General features: G+C 41.4%; 1 protein-coding gene across 6 annotated transcripts; it reads left to right on the top strand.

Annotated features, from left to right (window-relative positions):
• Positions 1–7,009: 7,009 nt before the first annotated feature.
• LOC135550410 (steroid hormone receptor ERR1-like) lies at positions 7,010–26,098 on the top strand. Of its 6 annotated transcripts, none has more exons than XM_064981191.1 (8): positions 7,010–7,543; positions 17,570–17,687; positions 20,383–20,766; positions 20,920–21,036; positions 21,269–21,382; positions 22,014–22,181; positions 22,450–22,719; positions 23,252–26,098. In XM_064981191.1, the coding sequence occupies exons 3-8, from the start codon at positions 20,388–20,390 to the stop codon at positions 23,503–23,505; spliced, it is 1,302 nt and encodes a 433-aa protein (XP_064837263.1). In that variant the 5' UTR covers positions 7,010–7,543; positions 17,570–17,687; positions 20,383–20,387; the 3' UTR covers positions 23,506–26,098. The 6 variants fall into 6 exon arrangements, with proteins under 6 accessions (XP_064837263.1, XP_064837258.1, XP_064837259.1 ...); XM_064981187.1 differs by lacking the exons at positions 7,010–7,543; positions 17,570–17,687 and adding exons at positions 17,965–18,167; positions 19,486–19,591; XM_064981186.1 differs by lacking the exon at positions 17,570–17,687.
• Positions 26,099–26,534: the final 436 nt, after the last annotated feature.

Below are 26,534 nucleotides of genomic sequence, written 5' to 3' on the forward strand. Positions count from 1 at the left end.
GAACACTTAAAGGGGCAATCTGCAGTTGAAACAATAGCCATGGGGACCTTCCCGCCTGTTTTTGGCAAAAATCTGAGTGATGGCCCTGGAGAAATGTGAGCACTCTCAAATGTATAGACAGAGCTAAGAATGCAAGGACTGACCATCCGAAATATCGACATTCTAGTTTTCAGCATGTTTTGAGGCTATACTATGTTGAAGCTTATATTTTGGATTATGATAGGATATGACAGTTGAATGAAGCTCATGAGGCATTTATAAGTATATTCTTCAAGAATCAATGGGTACATATCATTCATTTCTATGTCCAACAATGTATGCAACAGGAAATTCAAATTGAGAAGTAAATTGTAAAGAAGATATACATAATTGATTAGACCCCATGTAGTTCATACTCACTGATATACTGTAGGTTGTTGATCCTCTGGATGCCAGACATATCCTGCCTCTGTCTTATGTTCACAGAGGAGTCAGGAATGGGAAGGGTGTTTTTTCCCCTCTTTCTCAATTGAGAAGGAAGTCCTAAAATAGAAGAGACAAAGTTGAAAAAAACCTTCAGACATGAACCATTCAAACCCTCTCCCTGGCTCAGACTTACAGCTGAGGTAACCCCCGACCTCAGCCTGACCTTACTGTCCAGGGATAGAGGACAATTCCCACCTCTGTGCTCGGGGTCTTTCTGGAACTCACTCCAGGCCTGGGTCATCTGACCTAGATCAGCTAATTAAAGGCTCTACCAGCGAGCAGCAGAACCCCCACATGTGCTTTAGTTGTTCCCAAGAGGGCAGGTTGGGGTCTCTGTAAACTCCTGTCTTCCACTACAACTCACAACCTGACCTCTCACCCATGGACCCTTCTGTCCACCACTCTGGACTTCCCAACTGGTGTTAGTGCATCACTGACCATAAAACCACTATTCACCTTCAATTTCCTTCTTGCACTGTTGTGTGTGTGTGTCTGTCCTGTGTGGTGTGGCAATAAACCTGTCACCTTGAGGAATATATTCCCAATTGATCTTGACATACTGGTCTCTGTCGCTCCCAGTGTGTTCGTGGTAGAAGCCCAGTGCGTGGAGGAGCTCATGCGGAACGATGCCGTGGTAGACCCAGCGGTACACATCCAGAGAAAGTTCCTGTTATGCTCCATTTCTCCCCAGCAGAGACCAGCATCTACAAGGGGAGCGAGATCCACTTTGGAGCTCAACAGCATGCTGCAGTCGAGCCTTCGCCTGAAGGGTTTTTACATCAGTGCACAGCTGGGGTTTGACCTGCACAAAGTGGCTCTCAACTCACCCAGTTTTACTTTGAACGTTGATGTAGCCTGACTGGCCACTCCAGGGAACGCAGCGAATGCAGATTCGAGTGTGAAATGATTTCATGGCCATCAATAATAGCCTTTTCAGAGTCATGTGCGATGAAGAACATCTGTCTCGCTTATGTTATTACATCATAACTTCAGGTTATATGTGATCATGGCTTAATAACACACTTTATAAAAACAATTCAATAATGATTTCCCCTTACAGAAGTAATAGTCTATGACGGGGTAGGCAACCCTGGTCCTGGAATGTCGCAGGGGGTTCATTTTCTTTGCTTTATCCGACCTGGAAAAGGTGTGTTGAATTTAGGCATTCGCTGAACTGATCAGTTAGCTCAGTTGGTCAGGTGGGGTGCCTAGTTGGAACAAAATCCTGCAGTACCTGCAGCACTCCAGGAATAGGGTTTCCTACCACTGGTCTATGATATATGGCACCTCCTCCAGTCCAGATGAGGATTTGCTCCATCTGAAGTAGTTGCTTGTTGTCCCAAAACTTCATCATGGGTTGTAGATGCCATCTTAATCAGATACTGACTTGTTAGCTTATGAGTAAATCATATTTGTTTGCCTCAAGGATCTTTGTAGCGATGTCTAATGTGTTTCACGTTTCAGTCGTGACATCTGAACAGGAGTATACGGTTATATATGGAAGCTGTCTCCCCACAGTATTTCAATATTTCTTGCTAGTTCAGCATTGCGTCTAGGGTTTGTAATTTGGACTAATCATATATAAATGTTCAATATACAGTAGATTTGATTGTTATATAGCAGCGAACAGTATGGTACATTTAGAGTGAAGACCTCCTCAATGTGCCATTCCTGGAGGGGAGACAATCTCAGAGTGAGTGAGGGATTCTGAACACAAGAGGGATTTGAGTTAAGATAGGAGCTCAGCAGTGCTGAAGGTTACATCTCTTACCAGGGGAGAGTGGGCCTGGGAGAGGCCCAGCAGCAGCAGGGTCGAGATGGTGAAGACGAGGCTCTGGTCCATGTTCCCTCAGTGTGTGGAGATGCTCAGAGAGGATCAGGTGTAAGCAGGTGTGTGAGATAGACGATAGATTTTATACAACCACACAGGGAGTGGGCTTAGGCCTTATGTCAACACTTTGGGCCTAAAAACAAGCCTTTCAGTAGAGGGATAACTGCAGTAATCTCACTTATCCATTCAGTCACTGACTTAGGATACTTTAGGACAGTGTTTCCCAACTCCAGTCCTCGAGTACCCCTAACATCACACATTTTTGTTGTAGCCCCGGACAAGCACACCTGATTCAACTCATTGAGGGCCTGATGATTAGTTGACAAGTTGAATCAGGTGTGCCTGTCCAGGGCTGCTGCTGTTGGGGGTACTCGAGGACACCAACGTGGGAAACACTGCTTTAGGATATATAGTTCTACAAGGACAGGTTGTGGAGTTGTGATAGCTATGTTTTTCTTGAATAGTCTTAGATGTAATTCATCAGATTACAAACACTAGGCATCTACAATTTCTAAGTAAAGTTGGACATTTAGGAGTAGGAAGTTGGCAAAGCTTTAATTCAGACATTAAAATAATTCTTAAAGAAGACACAGCTAATGTGTAGAATCCATTAGTAAATTAATTAAGTGCTAAATATTTTACCAGAATTACGTGCATTTAACATATTAACATAAATCTGAACTGTAAAGCCGCACTTTACTGATTAAAACACCCTAGAGTCTAGGATTGTAATGTTAGTGAAAGTCTTCTTTCCATAGAGGGGTGATATTTGTTTGTAGTAATTATTTGTAGGCCAAACCGTTCTACAGACGATTTTGTGAGAGGACTGATTTTCAGGATGTCTCATGGTCTGACAAACACAGCTCTGGCTCTGTCACCTTTCACTGCAATAGCTGAGATATCTGTTCATTTGCATTGGATGTGTCTCAATCCACCGCATCTGCCGATGGCGCACATTCACATCTGTGGTGAAAGATAACAGAGATAACAGAGATAACAGAGCTAGAGGGTGTCTGTCAGACCATGAGACAAAAAAATTTTTATATATTTTTTGATAGGCTACTTCAAGGGGTCTATAATTACTAATCAAATAGCAAAATTATCCTTTGTATGACTTTCTTCAAACAATTCCGTACAGCTTAGTAGAACTTCCCGTCTTAGACAGGGCTTAGAGTGTAATGGGTTAATGGTCCAAACGGTTCAGTTTTCAGCAAGGGACCCTCCCTAAATAAACAATTCCTTCTTTTAACAGTACCACTTTACATTAAGGTACCAGTTACAAAGAGTATATAAAGTTGTTTATAAATATTACATTATTCGTTTAATAGATAATAAACTATAGATAATATCTAGTTCATTTTAGTTAATAACCCGTTTATTGTAAGAGATTTAGCCACAACCTACATTCTTCGTATAGAAAAGAGTTGTAAATAATGTGTTGAAAATCCCATTTCTATAGTCTAATCATGCATCTGACACGCTGGGTGTACTGTAGACCCAAAGTGATGATAAAAAGCACAAGCCACACTGTTTCGTAAATAATGTCCTAATATTTTAGTAAATTGCCTTAGTTTTTATCATATCAAAAGTCCATTTAGAAATGTCGAACCAACCTTACTTTATAGGCTAATGCGCTAAATTAAAACTTTGCCCTGACCGGCACCAGAATGAATTAGCTGCTATCTGAATCTATTCGGTATTAATGTCTAAAGGTTGACTGATGACTGATGAACTCTGGCTCTGATAAACCGTGGAACCTGCATGCGCAGTAAAGTCTGTGACCTTGCGCTCGACAACACGAACGTAGACGTCACCACATACAGGCTGGCACATATACTGGCAATGTAATCAAGGTACCACCAGGGAGCGCTACAATATTAATCAAATCGAATCAAATCAAAATGTATTAGTCACATGCGACGAATATAACAGGTGTAGGTAGACCTTACAATGAAATGTTTACTTATGAGACCCTAACCAACAATGCAGTAAAAATAATAATAATAATACGAATAAGAACTAAAAGTAACAAGTAATTAAGGAGCAGCAGAAAAATAACAATAGCGAGACTATTTACAGGGGGCACTGGTAAATCTGCGGGGGTACCGATTAGTCGTGGTAATTGAGGTAATATGTACATGTAGGAGTTATTAAAGCGACTACAACTAATAAATAGTACTATTAATAAATGCGGAAATTCAGATTCCCCTGACATTGAATCTAAAAATAAATGATCAAATATCTCGGTCTTCTTTCTAAACATATACCATTGATGTAGTTAAAATTGTTGGCACTCAAAATCAATGCTGACTGTAAATTGTGCAATGGTGACAGCAAGTGTCTTATTCCACAATGATCCAATAATAACTAAGACATGTCATGTGACATGCCATGTAACAGTTATGTGTGTTTGGCTATTGGACGAGTAACATTAAGATTATTCTTTCAGGAGGTTAGGAAGTGCAGCTCAGTTTCCACCTCATTTTGTGGGCAGTGAGCACATAGCCTGTCTTCTCTTGAGAGCCATGTCTGCCTAGCTTTCTCAATAGCAAGGCTATGCTCGCTGAGTCTGTACATAGTCAAAGCTTTCCTTAATTTTGGGTCAGTCACATAGCATTCTAGCTTGCTCTGTTTTGTTAATTCTTTCCAATGTGTCAAGTAATTATCTTTTTTTTGTTTTCTCATGATTTGGTTGGGCCCATCCCGACAGGACAGAGTTGTCTCCTATAGAGAGGTTGAACAGTTCCTCAGGCGACAAGGCCTTTTTCAAAACAACTTGACCACTTTGAGGGTCTCTCTCTTTCACCCGTTTCCCCATTTAAACTATGACCCGTTTCCCTATTTGTTCAATTCACTCTTGGTTATTTAACCTTAGATGGACAAGAAAGGGCTGAAGGCACCCTGCCAATTAAAATCAGTAAATAATGAAACTCCTTTATATCTCTGCACTGGCCTATAACCATTTAGCAGCAGAACCCCAACACTAACCCACAAACCTCTCCCTTGGCTATACACTGTTAGGAAAAAGGGTTCCAAAAGGCTTCTTCGTCCGTCACCATAGGAGAACACTGTTTGGTTCCTGGGAGAACCCTTTTTCGTTCCACATATAATCATTTTGGAACCCAAAAGGGTTTTTACCTGGAAGCAAAAAGGGTTATTCAAAGGGTTATTCTATTAGGTTCTAGATAGCACCTTATTTCTACAAGTGTAGGGGGTGAGGGGATGAAAAGTATTGAAAACAATTGGATGACTGGGCTACAGTAATAAGATACACGAGGTTGACTAAAACATCATGCAGCCCTTTTCCAATGTAGCACATGAGGAGTCCATGTATGACCTTGAATCCAAGGTCAGTGGTTTTTTCAATGACATGGGAACACTGTTGCCATCATCCTAAATCTTTCTGCAGTGTCTATAGGTTAACAACATCTCGTCTAAACATACCATATATGCTACCGTAGTGCTTCTAACACGTGGATGTACGTTATTATAACGTAATTATTTTATGATTGATGGGTTTGATTAAAGCATATTTAATGTCAAATAGGCCTATGTGTTATGATAGGAGACTACCACATAAGGTGTTCCTCGTGATAAGCTATTTTAACAAATAATACTCAATATTTCCAGTTTTCAACTGATCTGTGTTTTAAAAGGAATTTTCCGAGACAGTGGTTGTCCGTACTTTTTGGTGAAACCATTGCAAGAGCCCAGGGAGAACGCGCACCCCTCTCCCTTCCTCTCTCGATGCCAGGTTATGGTCATGTTACCAAGCGGATTCGAGACTCCGGTTCTAGCTCTTCTCATCTCCTTCTAGTCATCCACTGACCCCCACTTCCTTCGCCTCGATCCAAAAACTCGGTGTAGCAGTTGACGAGTGGGGCCTGTAGCGGAGTGAGCCGGGTAAATGTCACAAGACCGAGTTGACTAAACGTGGCTGCAAACATTTTCCATGCCATCCTAAACGCTGTGTGATTTACTATGGTGTGGTGTTATCCATAGGGGAACATGAATTCCACTGCATTACAAAAAAGTACGAATGTCGGCCTAATGAATTTTGTAAATTGGCTTATAATAAACCACTTGAAGCCTATTTATTAATTAGGAACTCAGGTATGACAGGACTGGGAAGAGTGCATCATTTACATTGTGTAGCCTAAGTAAATGCGGATTGCATAATCAAATAGCCACCTCAGAATTGAAGTAGACCTACAAATGATCAAACTGCATAGGCAATCCAAAGAGTCGCCTTTATGGAAGTTTGTTGGCCCAACTACGGGGTAGTTCTAAGCATTATATCGATCCAACTATTTAACATTTCAAATGTGGGCTACACATTTACATTTCTATTGAAATCCCTGAAACCTGTTAATTAAACAAATTATGGCATATTACTGGTTTGCATTGGAGCCTAGATACAGTATATCGTTCAATATTAGATACAAGAATAAACCAGGTAATTTTACTGTGCTTTCTCATGTTGGTAGTGAGAATGATCTAAATAGTATAGGACCTATATGGCCTGGGTTATGATCACAACATTTATGTTTTAATACATGGGTCGTATTTAAAAAAAAAAACTACACCAGCGAGTCAGACAGACGCTACATTAGACTACCGTAGACCTCGGATTTTTCATTATTGCGACGCCGATTACGCTAATAGAAGGAGGCTGGATTGGAGGGCGTGCACGGATGTAACGGATTACGGAGACACAGCAGACGCAAATGGAGAGAGGGAGGAGAATGGATAAGGGATATACGTAACTAGAGCCTCAATTGTAGCAGCGAAAATAATATAGAACACACAGTAGGCTACAGAAAGTAACAACAATATGCGGGACTAGGCTGGATAAGAGAATAGCCTATGGATTAAATAGTCTACCAAATCGGGTTAACCAATTGTATCACCTGCAATCATTCTTTCAACGCTGTGGCCCTAGATACATTGTTTTTATTTTCAAGCAATAATTTTGGAAACATTTTGCGCTACGACGACTCGTCGCCTCTGAGATCCTGCTATTTAAATATAGGCCTACATAAATGTTATAGGATATATATATATTTTTTTATTTTGGGGGGGGTTCACGATCTGCATCCACTCTTGTGGCAATGTCGAAAACACCGTGATCTTAACTGTGGCTAAACCGGACGACATACATCATTGTAGTGGAGTTATCTGTGGCTTCCGTAGCTACGGTACTGCCTGGGTTGAGAACTCTTTCCAGCGATGTTCTCATAAATACAAGTAAGTATTTCATAATGGTCAACATTGTAAATCTGTGCACATATAGTTTACTGTATTACTTTGGCGCGCACGGTTCCTCTATTCCGCAGCTGATTAACTTTGCGTGAGAACGATAATGGTAACCGTGCGTTGCTGTAATAATAAACTACCGAATGTTTTGGCATGTGTGTTGTGTCTCTAGGACTTCGTGACTGATCCATTGAGCAAGATCCACCCCCTCTATAACCTATTGTATATAGCCTACCTGTACTGTCAGTCTTCAGCACAATTTGGTCATCTACAGATTCCCATGAATCTACAGCATGTATCAATCCAACCAGATTGGTATGAAATGGAACCAAACAAATGTATAAAGTAACTTTACTTTAGCGATAGTGGATATGGTTTTTGGATTGCAATGAACTACTTCTGGTTTCTGATCTTTGCCTAACGCATAAAATTATTTTCTCCAGGTAAAGGCTAGTCCTGACCAATGGTCTTTGATGGCATACTGAGTGACAACCATCATTTGAACAGTCTGATGCTTTACACAGTCATGTTCACCACACATACAGTCCAGTTTCTCAACTGCTGTTGAGTTAGTAACCTACATTTAATCGGTGTTCAGAATGCAATTGAATATGCAATGGCGTCAGTCCAGCTAAACCTTGGGTATGGCAAAGCCTACTTTTACATTTTTGGTCTTGAGCTAGGCTTTATATATATATATATATAAATATATATATATAAATATATTATATATATATATATATATATATATATATATATATATATATATATATATATATATACACACACTAGATGACTGACAGGGGGCACTGTTTTGAAGCCAACGCGCCTCCCCCCCTTTTTTTTGCCACGGTTATTCGACCTAAATTCATACTTTAAAGTATATTGTGTGAGCTAAACATAAAACATATAGAAGCATTTTCCTTAATGTATACTTTTGGGAAAGTTATGTTACTGTCCTCACTTACAACAAAATACTTTAAAAACTTGTAATTTTGACAAAAACATTTTTCTATTTCAATACTGTAGAATTCCACTCATTCCTATGGAGGACTGATTCTTCTGGGGAGTGCCAATATGGCCGACCGGTGGCATAAAAGCCTCTTATTGCCCAATGCATAGCATCCGCAATCCAGGGTTTATATACATCATTGTACACAACTGACACCCCTGGAATAGTCTCCCAAGGCAATGACCTATGCAAATGATGGCCCTCCAGGACCTGATTGAGATTCCTGATCCAGTATGCCTACACATTGTAAACATGGTACTGGAACTGACCCTGTATATAGATAGTATGCTTACTTACTTTATCATCTTATTCTTATTCTTCTTTTTATATCTTGTTATTTTTAGTATTACATTGTTATTGATTATTGCATTGTTGGGTTTAGAGCTTGCAAGAAAGGTATTTCACTGTACTTGTGCATGTGACTTGAAACTTAAAGGTCTGATGCAGCCGTTTTTATCTCAATGTCAAATAATTTCTGGGTAACAATGAAGTACCTTACTGTGATTGTTTTCTTTGTTTTTACCATTTAAAGTTCAAACAAAAATATTCTTAGCAAAGAGCAATTACTCTAACAAGAATTTTGCTTGGACTGTCTGGGAATTGTTTTGAGTGGGGAGGTGGAAATTGAAAACGAGCTGTTATTGGCAGAGGTTTGGAACTCTTTCTTATTGGTCTATTAACTCATTTATCTCATGGTGACGTCACCGTGGAAGGCCAAAACTCCCTTCCACCAAAACAGGCTGAAATTTCAGGTGGTCTTTTAAAACAGCTCTCACACTAAAGGACATTATAATTTTCACAATTTCACACTATTATTCCAACCTCCTATTGTGGAAATATAGTGCAGTCGGAAAATATTCAGACCCCATCCCTTTTCCACATGTTACGTTACAGCCTTATTCTAAAATGGATTAAATAAAAAATGCCTCATCAATCTACACACAACACCCCATAATGACAAAGCGAACACATGTTTTTCAAAATGTTAGCAAATTTTTAAATAAATACAAAATTTCAATCAAGTTTACATAAGTATTCAAACCCTTTCCAATGAGACTTGAAATTTAGCTCACGTACATACTATTTCCACTGATCATCCTTGAGATGTTTATATAACTTGATTGGAGTCCAACATTTGTAAATTCAATTGATTGGACATGACGATGTCGATGTCGGAAGTTTACATACACCTTGGCCAAATACATTTAACCTCAGTTTTTCAAAATTCCTGACATTTAATTCTAGTAAAAATTCCCTGTCTTAGGTCAGTTAGGATCACCACTTTATTTTAAGAATGTGAAATGTCAGAATAATAAAAGAGGGAATGATTTATTTCAGCTTTTATTTCTGTCATCACATTCCCAGTGGGTCAGAAGTTTACATACACTCAAATAGTATTTGATAGCATTGACTTTAAATTGTTTAACTTGGGTCAAACATTTCGGATAGCCTCCACAAGCTTCCCACAATAAGTTGGGTGAATTTTGGCCCATTCCTCCTGACAGAGCTGGTGTAACTGAGTCAGGTTTGTAGGTCTCCTTGCTTGCACACACCTTTCAGTTCTATCCACAAAATGTCTATGGGATTGAGGTCAGGGCTTTGTGATGGCCACTCCAATACCTTGACTTTGTTGTCCTTAAGCCATTTTACCACAACATTGGAAGTATGCTTGGGATCATTGTCCATTTGGAAGACCCATTTGCGACCAAGCTTTAACTTCCTGACTGATGTCTTGGCTGATGACAGATGTTTTTGTTTGTCCACCCGCTTCTTGAGGATTGACCTCAAGTTCTCAATGGGATTAAGGTCTGGGGAGTTTCCTGGCCATGGACCCAAAATATCGATGTTTTGTTCCCGAGCCACTTAGTTATCACTTTTACCTTATGGCAAGGTGCTCCATCATGCTGGAAAAGGCATTGTTCGTCACCAAACTGTTCCTGGATGGTTGGGAGAAGTTGCTCTCAGATGATGTGTTGGTACCATTCTTTATTCATGGCTGTGTTCTTAGGCAAAATTGTGAGTGGCTTCTTTGCTGCCCTTCTTGACACCAGGCCATCCTCCAAAAGTCTTCGCCTCACTGTACGTGCAGATGCACTCACACCTGCCTGCTGCCATTCCTGAGCAAGCTCTGTACTGGTGGTGACCCGATCCCGCAGCTGAATCAACTTTAGGAGACAGTCCTTTCTTGGGCGTCCTGAAGCTTTCTTCACAACAATTGAACTGCTCTCCTTGAAGTTCTTTATGATCCGATAAATGGTTGATTTAGGTGCAATCTTACTGGCAGCAATATCCTTGCCTGTGAAGCCCTTTTTATGCAAAGCAATGATGACGGCATGTGTTTCCTTGCAGGTAACCATGGTTGACAGAGGAAGAACAATGATTCTAAGCACCACCCTCCTTTAGAAGCATCCAGTCTGTTATTCGAACTCAATCAGCATGACAGAGTGATCTCCAGCCTTTTCCTCGTCAACACTCACACCTGTGTTAACGAGAGAATCACTGACATGATGTCAGCTGGTCCTTTTGTGGCAGGGCTGAAATGCAGTGGAAATGTTTTTTGGGGATTCCATTCATTTGCATGGGAAAGAAGGACTTTGCAATTAATCTGATCACTCTTCATAACATTCTGGAGTATATGCAAATTTCCATCATACAAACTGAGGCAGCAGATTTTGTGAAAATTCATATTTGTGTCATTCTCAAAAATATGTCCACAACTGTATGTAAACTTCCAACTTCAACTGTATATAGACACACCTACAGTATATAAGGTTCCCCAGTTGACAGTGTATGTCAGAGTCAAGTCATGAGGTCGAAGGAATTGTCTGTAGCATTCGAGACAGGATTGTGTCGAGGTACAGATCTGGGGAAGGGTACCAAAAAATGTCTTCAGGATTGAAGGTCCCCAAGAACACAGTGGCCTCCATCATTCTTAAATGGAAGAAGTTTGGAACCACCAAGACTCTTCCTAAAGCTGGCTGCCCGGCCAAACTGAGCAATCTGGGGAGAAGGGTCTTGGTCAGGGAGGTAACCAAGAACCCGATGGTCCCTCTGACAGAGCTCCAGAGTTCCTCTGTAGAGGAGAAAACCTTCCAGAAGGCCAACCATCTCTGCAGCACTCCACCAATCAGGCCTTTATGGTAGAGTGGCCAGACGAAACCCACTCCTCAGTAAAAGACACATACCAGCCTGCTTGGAGTTTGCCAAAAGGCACGTAAAGGACTCTCAGACCATGAGAAACAATATTCTCTGGTCTGATAAAATCAAGATTGAACTATTTGGCCTCAATGCCAAGTGTCACATCTGGAGGAAACCTAGCACCATTGGGCGGTGCACAATCGTCCCAGCGTCGTCTGGGTTTGGCCGGTGTAGACCGTCATTGTAAATAAGAATTTGTACTAAACTGACTTGCCTAGTTAAATAAAGGCTACATTTTAAAAATTTAAAAATCCAAACGGTGAAGCATGGTGGCAGGGACTGGGAGACTAGTCAGAATCGAGGGAAAGATGAACGGAGCAAAATGAAAACCTGCTCCAGAGCACTCAGGACCTGACTGGGGCGAAGGTTCACCTTCCAACAGGACAACAATCCTAAGCACACAGCCAAGACAACGCAGGAGTGGCTTTGGGACAAGTCTCAGAGTGTCCCTGAGTTGCCCAGCCAAAGCCCGGACTTGAATCTGATCTAACATCTCTGGAGACCTGAAAATAGCTGTGCAGCGACGCTCCCCATCCAACCTGACAGAGCTTGAGAGGATCTGCAGAGAAGAATGGGAGAAACTCCCCAAATACAGGTGTGCCAAGCTTATAGTGTCATTCCCAAGAAGGCTTGAGGCTGTAATCGCTGCCAAATGTGCTTCAACAAAATAAAGGGTCTGAATACTTACGGAAATGTGATATTTCAGTTTTTGCTTTGTCATTATGGGGTATTATGTGTAGATTGATGAGGAAAAAACAAACAATTTAATCCATTTTAGAATACAGCTGTAACATAACAAAGTGGAAAAAGTGAAGGGGTCTGAATACTTTCTGAATGCAATGTATATCTAAAACATTGGAAAATCATATTTTTGACTGCAATGGGCCTGTAAGAATCCATAATGTACAGACTATGTAAACATACAGTGGGGCAAAAAAGTATTTAGTCAGCCACCAATTGTGCAAGTTCTCCCTCTTAAAAAGATGAGAGAGGCCTGTAATTGTCATCATAGGTACACTTCAACTATGACAAACAAAAGTAGAAAAGAATTCCAGAAAATCACATTGTAGGATTTTTAATGAATTTATTTTCAAATTATGGTGGAAAATAAGTATTTGGTCACCTACAAACAAGCAAGATTTCTGGCTCTCACAGACCTGTAACTTCTTCTTTAAGAGGCTCCTCTGTCCTCCACTCGTTACCTGTATTAATGGCACCTGTTTGAACTTGTTATCAGTATAAAAGACACCTGTCCACAACCTCAAACAGTCACACTCCAAATTCCATTTTGGCCAAGACCAAAGAGCTGTCAAAGGACACCAGAAACAACTGTGGGAGCAATTGTCTTCCATTTATTAGGAAATAAACAAAATACCAGCAACAGTGTGTGAAAACCTTGTGAAGACTTACAGAAAACATTTGACCTCTGTCATTGCCAACAAAGGGTATATAACAAAGTTTTGAGATAAACTTTTGTTATTGACCAAATACTTATTTTTCACCATAATTTGCAAATAAATTCAGAAAAAAATCCTACAATGTGATTTTTTGTCTCATTTTGTCTGTCATAGTTGAAGTGTACCTATGATGAAAATTACAGGCCTCTCTCATCTTTTTAAGTGTGAGAACTTGCACAATTGGTGGCTGACTAAATACTTTTTTGCTCCACTGTAAATGGTATCATAGATCTTTCAGAATACAACTGTATGCGTGAGATTGAGATAACAAGCAGCACAAGTTCCGGTGCTTTTGACACTCATGATTTCGCAGGTGATAGCATCTTTCGAATTTTGGAAGGGGAGGGAACAATTGGCCCACAGACTTGTCTGTGACTTACAAAGAGAGAGGGTGGAGCTCTTCGTTCCGGTTCCGAATCCTCGTTCTATTTCTTATCTTTACACGTATGGACCCAGAACTTAATCGAGCATCTGACCAATTACACATGACTTTAGTTCTGAGTTAACAGAGATTGGGGCGGCAGGGTAGCCTAGTTGTTAGAGCATTGGACGAGTAACCGGAAGGTTGCAAGTTCAAACCCCCGAGCTGACAAGGTAAAAATCTGTTGTTCTGCCCCTGAACAGGCAGTTAACCCACTGTTCCTAGGCTGTCATTGAAAATAAGAATTTGTTCTTAACTGACTTGCCTGGTTAAATAAAGGTAAAATAAATAAAAAAGAAGCAATAATCCCATTTTGCAATGAACCTTTCACCAGTCTGCTGTCCTCACCAGTCTGCTGTCCTCAACAGTCTCCACAGTGTGGCGCATGCAAAGCTTTCATGAACTTTAGATATGTCATACTCCTCAGTCCTCACTTACACAGAACAGTTGTGCTGTAATAGTTCTTACTCTGAGATAAGGAACATTTACATACAGTTCCAGTCAACAGTATGGACACACCTACTCATTCAAGGTTTTTTCTTTATTTGTACTATTTTCTACGTTGTAGAATAATAGTGATGACATCAAAACGATGAAATAACACAAATGGAATCATGTGGTAACCAAAAAAGTGTTAAACAAATCAAAAATACATTTTATATTTTATATTCTTCAAAGTAGCCCCTCTTTGCCTTCATGACAGCATTGCACACTCTTGGCATTCTCTCAAGCAGCTTTGCATGGAATGCTTTTCCAACAGACTTGAAGGAGTTCCCACATATACTGAGCACTTGTTGGCTGCTTTTCCTTCACTCTGAGGTCCAACTCATCCCAAACCATCTCAATTGGTTTGAGGTCGGGTGATTGTGGAGGCCAGGTCATCTGATGCAGCACCATCACTCTCCTTGTATCACTCTCCTTGTACACAGCCTGGAGGTGTGTTTTGGGTCATTGTCCTGTTGAAAAACAAATGATAGTCCCACTAAGCACAAGCCAGATGGGATGGCGTATCGCTGCAGAATTCTGTGGTAGCCATGCTGATTAAGTGGGCCTTGAATTCTAAATAAATCATTGACAGTGTCACCAGCAAAGCGCCTCCACACCATCACACCTCCTCCTCCATGCTTCACAGTGGGAAACACACACGTGGAGATCATCTGTTTACCTACTCTGCGTTTCACAAAGACACAGCAGATGGAACCAAAAATCTAATATTTGGACTCATCAGACCAGATTCTTCAAAGTAGCCACCCTTTGCCTTGATGACACCTTTGCACACTCATGGCATTCTCTCTACCAGCTTCATGAGGTAGTCACCTGGAATGCATTTCAATGAACAGGTGTGCCTTGTTAAAAGTTAATCTGTGGAATTTCTTTCCTTCTTACTGCGTTTGAGCCAATCTGCTGTGTTTTGAAAAGATAGGGGTGGTATACAGAATATAGCCCTATTTTGTAAAAGACCAACTCCATATTATGTCAAGAAGTGCTCAAATAAGCAAAGAGAAACGAAAATCCATCACTACTTTACGACATGAAGGTCAGTCAACCCGGAAAAGTTCAAGAATTTTGAATGTTTCTTTAAGTGCAGTCGCAAAAACCATCAAACGCTATGATGAAACTGGCTCTGATGAGGACCGCCACAGGAAAGGAAGACCCAGAGTTACCTCTGCAGCAGAGGACAAATTCATTGGAGTTACCAGCCTCCGAAATTGCAGCGCAAATAAATGCTTCACAGAGTTCAAGTAACAGACACAAATCGCAACAGGCCTTCATGGTTGAATTGCTGCAAAGAAACCACTACTAAAGGACACCAATAAGAGTAAGAGACTTGCTTGGGCCAAGAAACACGAGCAATGGACATTAGACCGGTGGAAATCTGTCCTTTGGTCTGACGAGTCCAAATGTGGAATTTTTGGTTCCATCTGCCGTGTCTTTGTGAGACGCAGAATAGGTGAACGGATGATCTCCACATGTGTGGTTCCCACTGTGAAGCATGGAAGAGGAGGTGTGATGGTGGTGTGGGGTACTTTGCTGGTGACACTGTCAGTGATTTATTTAGAATTCAAGGTGCACTTAATCAGCATGGCTACCACAGCATTCTGCAGCGATACGCCATCCCATCTGGTTTGCATTAAGTGGGACTATCATTTGTTTTTCAACAGGACAAGGACCCAAAACACACCTCCAGCCTGTGTAAAGGCTATTTGACCAAGAAGGAGAGTGATGGAGTGCTGCATCAGATGACCTGGCCTCCACAATCACCTGACAACCCAATTGAGATGGTTTGGGATGAGTTGGTCCTCAGAGTGAAGGACAAGCAGCCAACAAGTGCTCAGTATATATGGGAACTCCTTCAAGTCTGTTGAAAAAGCATTCAGTGTGTTGCTGGTTGAGATAATGCCAAGAGTGTGCAAAGCTGTCATGAAGGCAAAAGGTGGCTACTTTGAAGAATATAAAATGTATTTTGATTTGTTTAACACTTTTTTGGTTACTACATGATTCCATATGTGTTATTTCATAGTTCTGATGTCTTCACTATTATTCTACAATTTAGAAAATGTTAAAAATAAAGAAAAACCCTTGAATGAGTAGGTGTGTCCAAACCTTTGACTGGTACTGTATATAGTTAACTAAAAAACTAATACCAGACAAAGGAAGTAGAGACAGAAGGGTATTTTGATGATGCTGTTGGCATTGTTTGAAGTGTCAACTGTCAAGATAGGTTTACTGTGCTCAGAGCTCACAATGGTCATTAAAAGCCTTTTAAACCTTTTTATAATGCACTAGATGAGCTATAATCATGCAGAACTTGAGTTAGTAAACAGATGACACTATCTAGTAACTGTTTTAGACTTGTTATTTGTCTGTCGGGTAAACTGGACAGTTTTAAAGCTTCACTTTAGATTAAACTATTGTGATGCGTGTGAACAGTAGTTATGGCACTGTGTCATATTCCAAAGACAAGTTGTTTTTTTACCTCAAATATGAAAATGTTATACTTATACATGTAAATCAGAGATATTTTATCATTATTATTTTACCCAGAAATATATATAGTAATATACCCATTTTATCCCCTAACATTTCTTCCAATATTTGATTCCCCCCCCCTTCTCTCAAAACTTTGTGAATTATCACCCAACTTAAGCCTTTGTGTGTGTGTGTGTGTGTGTGTGTGTGTGTGTGTGTGTGTGTGTGTGTGTGTGTGTGTGTGTGTGTGTGTGTGTGTGTGTGTGTGTGTGTGTGTGTGTGTGTGTGTGTGTGTGTGTGTGAGAGAGAGAGGCAGAATTGCAGTTACTCTATCTGTCCTTCAAGCTTTCCTGTGACTTTGACCTTTGGAATGTGTCAGAGGGTGAGAGTAAGGGGGAGGGGTGGTTGGGTGTAGTGTGCAGAAACATGTGCTTGAGTGCTTGTATGGTAATGAGAAAAGGCTACTGCAATGAGCTAAATTGTGCCTGTGAGAAAGTCAAAGCAATGGTTTCGACTTCTGTCTAGCAATTTAAACCAAATGGTGTTGATGAAGAGAACAGGACACAGTGTATGATACAGTCACTCAGTTATACATTTACATTTACATTTAAGTCATTTAGCAGATACCTTACTGGTTTAGAGATTAGGAGTAGCTTAAGTAGTTTTACAAAGCTTTTCACAAATCTCTGTAATTCTCTTTCTCCAACACACACACACACACTTTCTTGGCTATACATTTCCATACCCTAATAAGTTGGAAACACCTAGACAGAGTGCTTAAAATACGATTGACCTCTCTATGACAAGGATGAATGCTTGCATCTTCAGGCTTATGTTGGATAAAGCAACCATTTATATAGTGTTGGAGTTATACTCTTCAGGACACATGGATTTTGAACATGAACATAATAAGACATGGCGTGAGGAGAAATCAGTAAATGTTTTGTCTGCCTTCTTAGGTTTCCTAATAATTGGACTGTTCTACCCAGACCATAGCCACAATTCTAAACCAATAGAGAGTGAGTGGGGTTACCAGCAGAAGAGACCAATAAGGCTTTCCTGCAGCACAGCACACAGGTAATTGCTTTTTCTATGGCCTTTAATCAAATCTGAACCACCAATAATTATGGATGTAAAATAGCCAGTGATCTAAATATTGCTGTTGTGAAGTTGTATGCTGAAACTATTTTGAAGATATGATCAAACTGATTGATTTTAAGCACTAAGATAAAGTGTTGGCCTCTCAGCCTGTGGATCAACCTCATAAAAGTTTGAGGAGTTGAATCATTTCACAGATCAGAAGGTATAGTGTTTTTATTCCCCCCCCCGCCTTTTGTCATATGCAGCGAACTGTAGTGGCCACTACCCCAGTACTGTGTCACCCTTCTCTGGCATTGAAATATTAGTAGCTACTTCCTATCATGCACCAGACCTCCCATCTCTCCAATCGACACGTTTTTAGAAGCGTTATAGCGCGTTACCTACGTTGTGTATCCTGTCAACACAAACGCCCGTGGTAATATCGCCGAGGGCAACCAGATACTTGGGGAACTCAAGGTACCTTGAGGGAGTTGGGCTCGTCAGTTTGGTAACTAACTAGCTAGCTTAGCTAGAAGTAAGTTGATTTCACCTGATGAGGAAAGCCAACACATACGAATGGTATGCTAGCTAGCTCTACTGCCTGGTTATTTTCTTTAGCCCTTAAAGTTGTGATTAACTAACTTTAGCTACCTAGCTGTTAACTAAATGTACGTTTTCCATTCAGCTAAATACCTGAACATCCATACAGATCTTTTAAGAGTTCATATTTGCCCGAAAAGCTAGTTGTTTTGAGGATGTACAAACGCCACACATGGAACTTCACTTGTTAACACTGCTAACTGTGATACCTAGCTGTAACGTTAGCTAATTGTATAGCCACATTCCTCGTAAATTCTAGCATCATAATAGGGATGTGGCATTCATTTTCTTATTATCCTCACTCTTTCCTTTACCTGCTCGGTGGTATTCATTTTCTTATTGTCCTCACTCTTTCCTTTACCTGCTCGGTGGCATTCATTTTCTTACTGTCCTCACTCTTTTCTTTATCTGCTCAACCAGCCTCCTTCACAATCTCACGAATGGCTTTGCCCGGCTTCAAGTGCATTCAAATAGCTAGCAAAGGCATTGCTGCTAACACCTTTAGCTTGCTATCTAGCTAACTAGGGGGGGGTGAAGACCTCCCTGCATTTGTCAGGTCATTTACATTACTGTTTTGGCGCTTAAAGTTTAAGACATGTTAATTTGTGAAGACTGGAAAGTATTTGTATCTGTGGCTAGGGATCATCATTATCAGACAATGTTAATTATTGAATATCTTCACAGATGATGGGGAATTGCTACAAAAAATAGTCATCCATGCCAAATGTGGGAGCTACAACAGCCGTACAATCTTTACACTGTAGTAAGGTGGACATGTTATGTAAAGGCGTAAAGATTACAGGCCAGAGTGTACAGCATTTGAGAAGCATTGGGCCACTGGACCAAAATAAGTACTATGTTCCACATTTCACCACCTGCTGAGTTGTGGAAAGGAAAGGAGGAGTCGGGGTAAACCCAGTGGCCTACAGTCTAGAGTTCAGACAGAAATTCCCTGTTTTACACAATCCCTGTCTGTGTGCTGTCATAATCCCAGAATCTCTGTATTCGAAGTTACATTTTTACATTGCATTTTGAAAGTGTTCAGATGATTAAGTGAATTGTACAATCGCCCTTGCAAAAGTGTCAGCATTCAATAGAACACAGCACTCTGGTGCTGTCTGTAGGTTCTGGTGGGACATAATGGATAGTGTTGTCCATCTCCTTACTGGGAATTCCTTATGTGGGTTTCATTAAGGGAGAAGAGATCAACATCCGACGAGCTTCTCCTTCACGTCTCTATGGATTAAAATGACCCCTGCTCTTCTGCTGTGGATTAATTACCCTAATCTGGAGAGGGCAGAGTAGGTTGGAGCTGGGATTATGGTCTCTCTCACAGCCCGTAGCATTTTAGAACTCACTTTAGCACAAACATACAGTATTTCCACACGCACGCACAAACACACTCTCTCACTCGCCCTTCACTCCCCATTCTCTGTCTCTTCAAAATATCCCATTATGTCAGATTATTCTTTGCTGGTTTGCAGCAGCCATTTTTCTTGTAGGCTACTTGTTGTTGCTGTGCGGTATATTTATTAGGCAATAGGCACACACACTGCAAGCTCCAGTAGGCCTACATTTTTTGTTTATGTGTTTAATAAGGGAAAAGGACACGCATAGGGTGTGCAAACATCATGTTCAGTCTATGCAGTTCTCCGTTGAAGGCTTGACAGTCGACCCAAAGGAGTGTTCGTCGTGACTTGTCAGTTGTCAAGCTAGTGATATAATTCAGCGCCAGTTTTGATTATCTTAATGTTTTTTTATTTAACTAGGCAAGTCAGTTAAGAACAAATTCTTATTTACAATGACGGCCTAGGAACAGTGGGTTAACTGCCTCGTTCAGGGGCAGAACAACAGATTATGACCTTGTCAGCTCGGGGATTCAATCTAGCAACCTTTACGGTTACTGGCCCAATGCTCTAACCACTAGGCTACCTGCCAGGATTGATGATTGTCCTGGTTGTCTGGATGGGTCTATTGATACTAAAATGTAATGAAAGGGTGGCACATTAGAAGTGGGTGTGTGACAGTCTAATACCTCTGTCTCACTTTTTTTCCCTCCCTCCCCCTCCCATCACTCTCCCTCCATCTGCAGTGACCATGTCTTCCAGGGAGCGTCGGTCAGACCTGTACATCAAGGCAGAGCCCAGCAGTCCAGAGGGAGGTGGTGGGGGCCGGGCCAGCCCAGGAGGAGCCTCCTCAGACTCCTCCCAGAGTGGTGGAGGTGGAAATAGAAGAGACGGGGTTGGGCGCTACTCACCCCATCTGTACACCCCAGCCCTGCGCTGCCACTTCAAGGAGGAGGGTGGGGATGGGGCAGAGGAGGGATCCACAGGTAGCGGAGGAGGGCGGTGCAAGTATGCCCTGAGCACGCTACCTAAGAGACTGTGTTTAGTGTGTGGAGACGTAGCCTCTGGCTACCACTACGGTGTAGCCTCGTGTGAAGCCTGCAAGGCCTTCTTCAAGAGAACCATCCAGGGTAAGGATGCTCGTGGGGGTCAAGTTGAGTGTGTGACAGTATGAGAATTGAAATGGGGTAGACCTTGATTGCTTTGACAAAAGTCTCATATCGCTGTTTTTTTCTTCCTTCTCATCTCTCCGTCCTTCTTTCCACCAACTTGCCTTACCTAAGGTAACATTGAATATAGCTGTCCGGCGTCAAACGAATGTGAGATCACCAAGAGGCGCAGAAAGGCTTGCCAGGCATGCCGCTTCACCAAGTGCCTCAAAGTGGGCATGCTGAAAGAGGGTGAGCATATGATCCATCGCCCTTAACTATTGGACCGGTCTGGTCTGGTCTGGTCTGGTCTGGTCTGGTCTGGAGGCACTGTTTGATGCCTTGTGACAAGTAGTTATTTGATTAAGATCTGCCTCTTTATCTCCATACTTCTCCAAGCAAAGGGAACTTCGTTGTCTCTTTTTCCCTCTCCCCTACTCTCTTTATCACGCTCTCTTCATTGTCGCGGTGTTGTGTGTCGCAGGAGTCCGTCTGGACCGAGTCAGAGGAGGGAGGCAGAAGTATAAAAGACGTCCAGAGGTGGAGAGCGCGACCTATCAGAGTGCCGCTTTACCGCTTAGGAAGGAAGGGGAGAAAGGTAAGGAAGGGACTGAGAAGACCATATCAGGTTCTGTCTTGAAAGAACACAACTGTGGGCCTCCAGAGTGGCACTAGAGATTCTGGGTTCAAGTCAAAGCTCTGTTGCAGCCGTCTGTGACCGGGAGACCCACGGGGTGGCGCACAATTGGCCCAGCATCGTCCGGGTTAGGGGAGGGTTTGGCCAGCAGGGATGTCCTTGACCCATCACACACTAGTCACTCCTATGTTGGGCCGGGTGTAGTGCACGCTGACACGGTTGCCAGGTGTATGGTGTTTCCTCTGACACATTGGTGTGGCTGGCTTCCTTGTTAAGTGGGCATTGTGTCAAGAAGCAGTGTGTCTTGGTTGGGTTCTGTTTCGGAGGATGCACAGTTATTGACCTTCGCCTCTCCCGAGTCTGTACGGGAGTTGCAGCAATGAGTCAAGACTGTAACTATGAATTGGATGTCACAAAATTGGGGAGAAAAAGGGGTAAAAAGAAAAAGAAAGAACACAACTGTGCAGGCAAGTTTTCTAAAGAGCCCTCATTTCCCAACAAAACCATTATATTAACATAATATCTTTTGTTTTATGGTAAATGTAACAGCTGTTGTGCCATAATGCTTGCTTTCTGTGTGTGTGTGACCTAGGATCCTCCAGCATCATTGTGTCCCACCTCCTGGTGGCAGAGCCAGAGAAATTGTTTGCAATGCCTGACCCCTTGCAGCCTGATACGGCTCAGCGCACACTCACCACCCTCTGTGACCTCGCAGACCGCGAACTGGTCGTCATCATCGGCTGGGCCAAACACATCCCCGGTAAGGGGGGTAGGGAAGAAGGGTGGGTGGGGGAGGGAGATTGGCATGGGAAGAGAATGGAGGAGTGTAGGAATGTAGTCTGGGTCTACGGTGAAATATGTTGGTTGGAACTAGCCCTCAGCACTTATCAGTAGCCCTGCAGTGGTTCACAATGTCTTATTCAGGGACTAGAATACTGTCTCTTTGTATCAGCTGTCTGCCTAGTGATTGAGCAGTCAGTCTGCTCTAACCCTAACCCTCCCTCCCCTTCATGTGTCCACCCTTGCAGGCTTCCTGTCGCTATCCCTGGCAGACCAGATGTCGGTGCTACAGTCGGTGTGGCTAGAGGTGCTGGTGCTGGGTGTGGCCTTCCGCTCCCTGGGCTGTGAGGACGAGGTAGTGTTCGCTGAGGACTTTGTCCTTGACGAGGAGATGTCTCGCGTGGCTGGACTGACAGAGCTCAACGCAGCCGTCAGCCAGCTGGCTCGACGCTTCCGCTCCCTGCAGCTGGACCGGGAGGAGTTTGTCATGCTCAAAGCCATTGCACTCACCAACTCAGGTAAACTAGCTATACAAAGTATAATCATAGAATATCCATCCAATCAGCATTATGTGGAGTGACATAACATGAAAATGTGATGAAAGCAGTAGGTGAGACTGAAATATCGAACCCTCCATATGCACAATAAGTTACTAACATTCGTTATTGGAAGCACTACTCTACTTCAGTTTCATTTAGCAGATTGGTCCAAACAGTTTATTTCAGAGAAAATACACCCCAAAAAAATCAGCGCAGACAGATTAGTAAATATTTGTCTCAGTCCCATTCTCTGAGGAGATTGTTGAAGTGCATAACTCCAGCCCTGAGGGACTGACAGACAATTACTGTAAACAGCAAATTCACCCCATGGTCACGGTTAGCGTACAAAGGCACTATTTCTTTTATTTTTGTCACGTTAGGGACCATTGCGTCCTATTACTTAATCACCTACGTTTACTGCCATACACAATCTTACAAAACCCTCTGTCCAAAAGACAAAAGGAAGCTTTTAGAAATACACGCTGACCATGCTCCCCCTCTCCCCTGCCAGACTCTGTGTACATAGAGGACATAGAGGCGGTGCAGAAGCTGAGGGACCTCCTTCACCAGACCCTGTTGGAGCTAGAGTGCCAGCGACGCCCCGAGGACCCCCAGCGGGCGGGGCGTCTCCTCCTCACCCTCCCCCTTCTCCGCCAGACGGCTGGTCGAGCCCTCACCACCTTCTACAGCATCAAGACCCGAGGCGGCGTGCCCATGCACAAACTCTTCCTAGAGATGCTGGAAGCCATGATGGACTCGCCCTAGAGAGAAGAGAGGAAAGCCAAGGAAAGAGGATGCAAGGGCATGAGAGACAGGGAATCTGCAAAGAATGAATGACTGGCTGGTGTGATTGGAGAAATGTTTATTCGATTTTGATAATGAAGAATGTGGAGATTGTCTCTGGATTGTTTTTGTTTTTTTATCATCGACCTCTTCAGAGATTCAAGTGTGTTTAAAAACAGAGAACCCATGTACATGTATTAGATGCCCTCTGTGGAGGTTGATGGTGGAATATAACTCCTTAATACATGACCGCCAAACTTTGTTGAAAGACTCCAAGACTCGGTCAGTTCAAATATGGGAATAAACTACATCCAATCAATCTGAATGACAGAATCATATTAGATGCCCACTATCCCTAACCTTTAGATGATAAACTACTGAAGGACTGCAGTGAGATTTCTAAGACCAGACTGTAACCTTGTGGCTAAGACTTTATTGCGAACGATGCAATTACCTCCCTCCACACAAAAGCCATACTAAAATACCAGACAAAGAAATAGCCATTGACAATGACTGCAGTATGGAGTCAGACCGACATGCACCCATAAGAGTATTTGTAGGTTTCTCTACATACACAGTCTTACAATGCATTCATATGAATTACTTGCAATGTGTTTTTAAGCAATACTTTACATACAATTAATTGCAAGAAAAATAATAGTTGTGACTCGTATGGCAATGACTGGCTATACATATAGGCTTAGGTGGCCAGGTGGGTGTGGAAAAACTGCTTTATAAAAGGCTGTGCAATTGATTATTAGTCTAAGAATAGAAGAGTATTATGATTGTCAACAAAATGTTGACGTGTCTCTTTACTTGGAAGTTGTTAGATTTTATTTATACTGTAAGTAGACTCAATAGGTACACAAAAAAATGAATACTGCTCAAGTAGTTGTGTGCGAGACAGAAGGGAAGGTTTACTGCAGTGTTGGCACCACATTGAAGCAATGAAGGTGCAGCAAAATCGGGGGGGAAGGGGGGGGGGCGACAGTTCTACTTTTTGGAATAATTGGTTCTCCAGATCTCTTCGCTAGTCCTCTCCAACCCATCTGATTCAGTTGGAATGTGCTGCTTAAAACCGTTAGTTTGATGAACTAAATTGGCCATTATGATTATGATCAAATTGACTTGGGACTCAAATTAGGAATTTAAACGGTTATATTTTCATTGTTGTGCCAGAGAAACAGATTGCTGCTGCTCTTGCAGCCGCTCAAAGACTGAAGAAAGGGACCTCTGTTGTTTTGACCTGGAGGTCCTCGTACTGTGTATGATCTTTGAACTGCAAGCATATTGGTGCCCAAATGGGGCATTGAATTTCAACACATTCAGCTCCAGCCCAGTCTGACCGATACCATAGTTTTAATCCTTTTCAAACCCACTGAGCACACACTGGTTGAATCAATGTGGCTTCCACGTCATTTCAATGAAACTACATTGAACCAACGTGGAATAGACGTATTACTAGAAATAACTGAAAATCGTTATGAATGTGTGTTTTCACTGTTAAAGAAAACGTTTGAACATGCCAATGAGAGCTGAAGCCTGTAAATGTAGGAGACGGTCCCTGACATGAATGATGGAATAGATTAGACTGGTTGCCACTGTTAATTGAAATTCATGCTTGAGTATCTGGATTTTCCAACGTAGTTTTTTCTTTCTTGGATTTTAAGACTATCTCGCATTTAAATTGTTACACTTGGCCTCTGGTTTGGTACTGAAATAAAGCAATCCATTGAGAATGTTGTGACTTATGTTTTTCAAATGGATTTTAGTATGATTTTTTTTCTGACAATGCTTTGAATCTGTGAAGAAAACCATGTCCTTTAGGAATTGTTACACCATTACTGAATTGACATACTCCCCTCTTAAGTATCCCACCTACATTATCTGTCAGAGATTCTGCAGTCTGTTCACTCTCCCAAACAAATGTTCTAGGTTTATAATGTACCCATTAATTTCTGTTCTTCATGGATGTGGATGTTTGCATTTGACATTTTGATTTGTGACTATTTTAATCGTGTTTTTTTTTTTTTCAATTGAACAGTAGCATTAGGTGCCAATTGGCTCAACTCTGTTCTATATCTTGCAGTCTGATTTGTTCTTTGTTCAATCATTATTTTGTCATTTTGTTTCTCAAAGGCGACTTGGAATTTTTGAAAATGTGTAAACAAACATGGATGCCTGGGTCCAGTTTAAGAAAGTTGTAAAATATATATATAAATGTTTGTGTCAATAATAACTAATATAATAATACAAAGGTAGTGTTTTCAGAAGGATACGCATTATGTAATGTCACGTTGTCTGTCATATATAGGTACGGTTCGGGGGGCATTTAGAGTATCACAATTTAGAGGATGTAAAATCATTGGTGGTTGTTGTAAAATGAGCAATACAAGAAATTACCAAAACTCTGTTTCACATTTCCTTGTATAGTCACAATGTAAATTCAACATAAACAGTAATAAAAATAACATTTAATAGTAGTACTAAAGCTTATAACATGGAAAAGTTCAAATCAATATTTGTATTTTTAAAAATACTGTATTTAAAAGATTAAATTCTATTTTTTACTCAATTTGCTGATATTTGTTGATACTCATTTGATCTTTTGTGTGGGTTTAAGTCAAATGGCTGTGAATGTCTGTGTGTATGTACTGTTTTTCAGTAAGCTACAATGGTTATTTTGATGTGACTGTCTAAACAAAATGATTAAATTACAGGTGCATTATTACTATGAAGAAAAGACAAATGCTACACTGAAGTAAACAAGGGGTAGATTAAAATATTGTAGGTGCTTTGTGTTTTGTAATAAATTAACACACACCATCACATTTCATTGATCTCGTACGTCTTCTGTCATGATTTGTTTGTCTGCTGCTGTCCTGTTTCCCAGTCATGTTATAAACTGTTTCCTGTCCTGCTCAGCAAAGTTTATGCGTCAGATATAAACACAGAGATCCTCTTAAATTAGTTCTAATAAGCAATTATATGGATTGTGCCTTCAGAAAGTC

This window comes from Oncorhynchus masou, chromosome 12, assembly GCF_036934945.1.
Source record: "Oncorhynchus masou masou isolate Uvic2021 chromosome 12, UVic_Omas_1.1, whole genome shotgun sequence".
In the NCBI taxonomy this organism is placed as follows: domain Eukaryota; kingdom Metazoa; phylum Chordata; class Actinopteri; order Salmoniformes; family Salmonidae; genus Oncorhynchus; species Oncorhynchus masou.

Bases quoted from the DNA above. Each gene is read 5' to 3' on its own strand.
- LOC135550410 (XM_064981186.1), top strand. The intron at 21,383-22,013 runs GTAAGGAAGGGA...TGTGTGACCTAG, and splicing joins TAGGAAGGAAGGGGAGAAAG to GATCCTCCAGCATCATTGTG. The intron at 22,182-22,449 runs GTAAGGGGGGTA...CCACCCTTGCAG, and splicing joins CTGGGCCAAACACATCCCCG to GCTTCCTGTCGCTATCCCTG.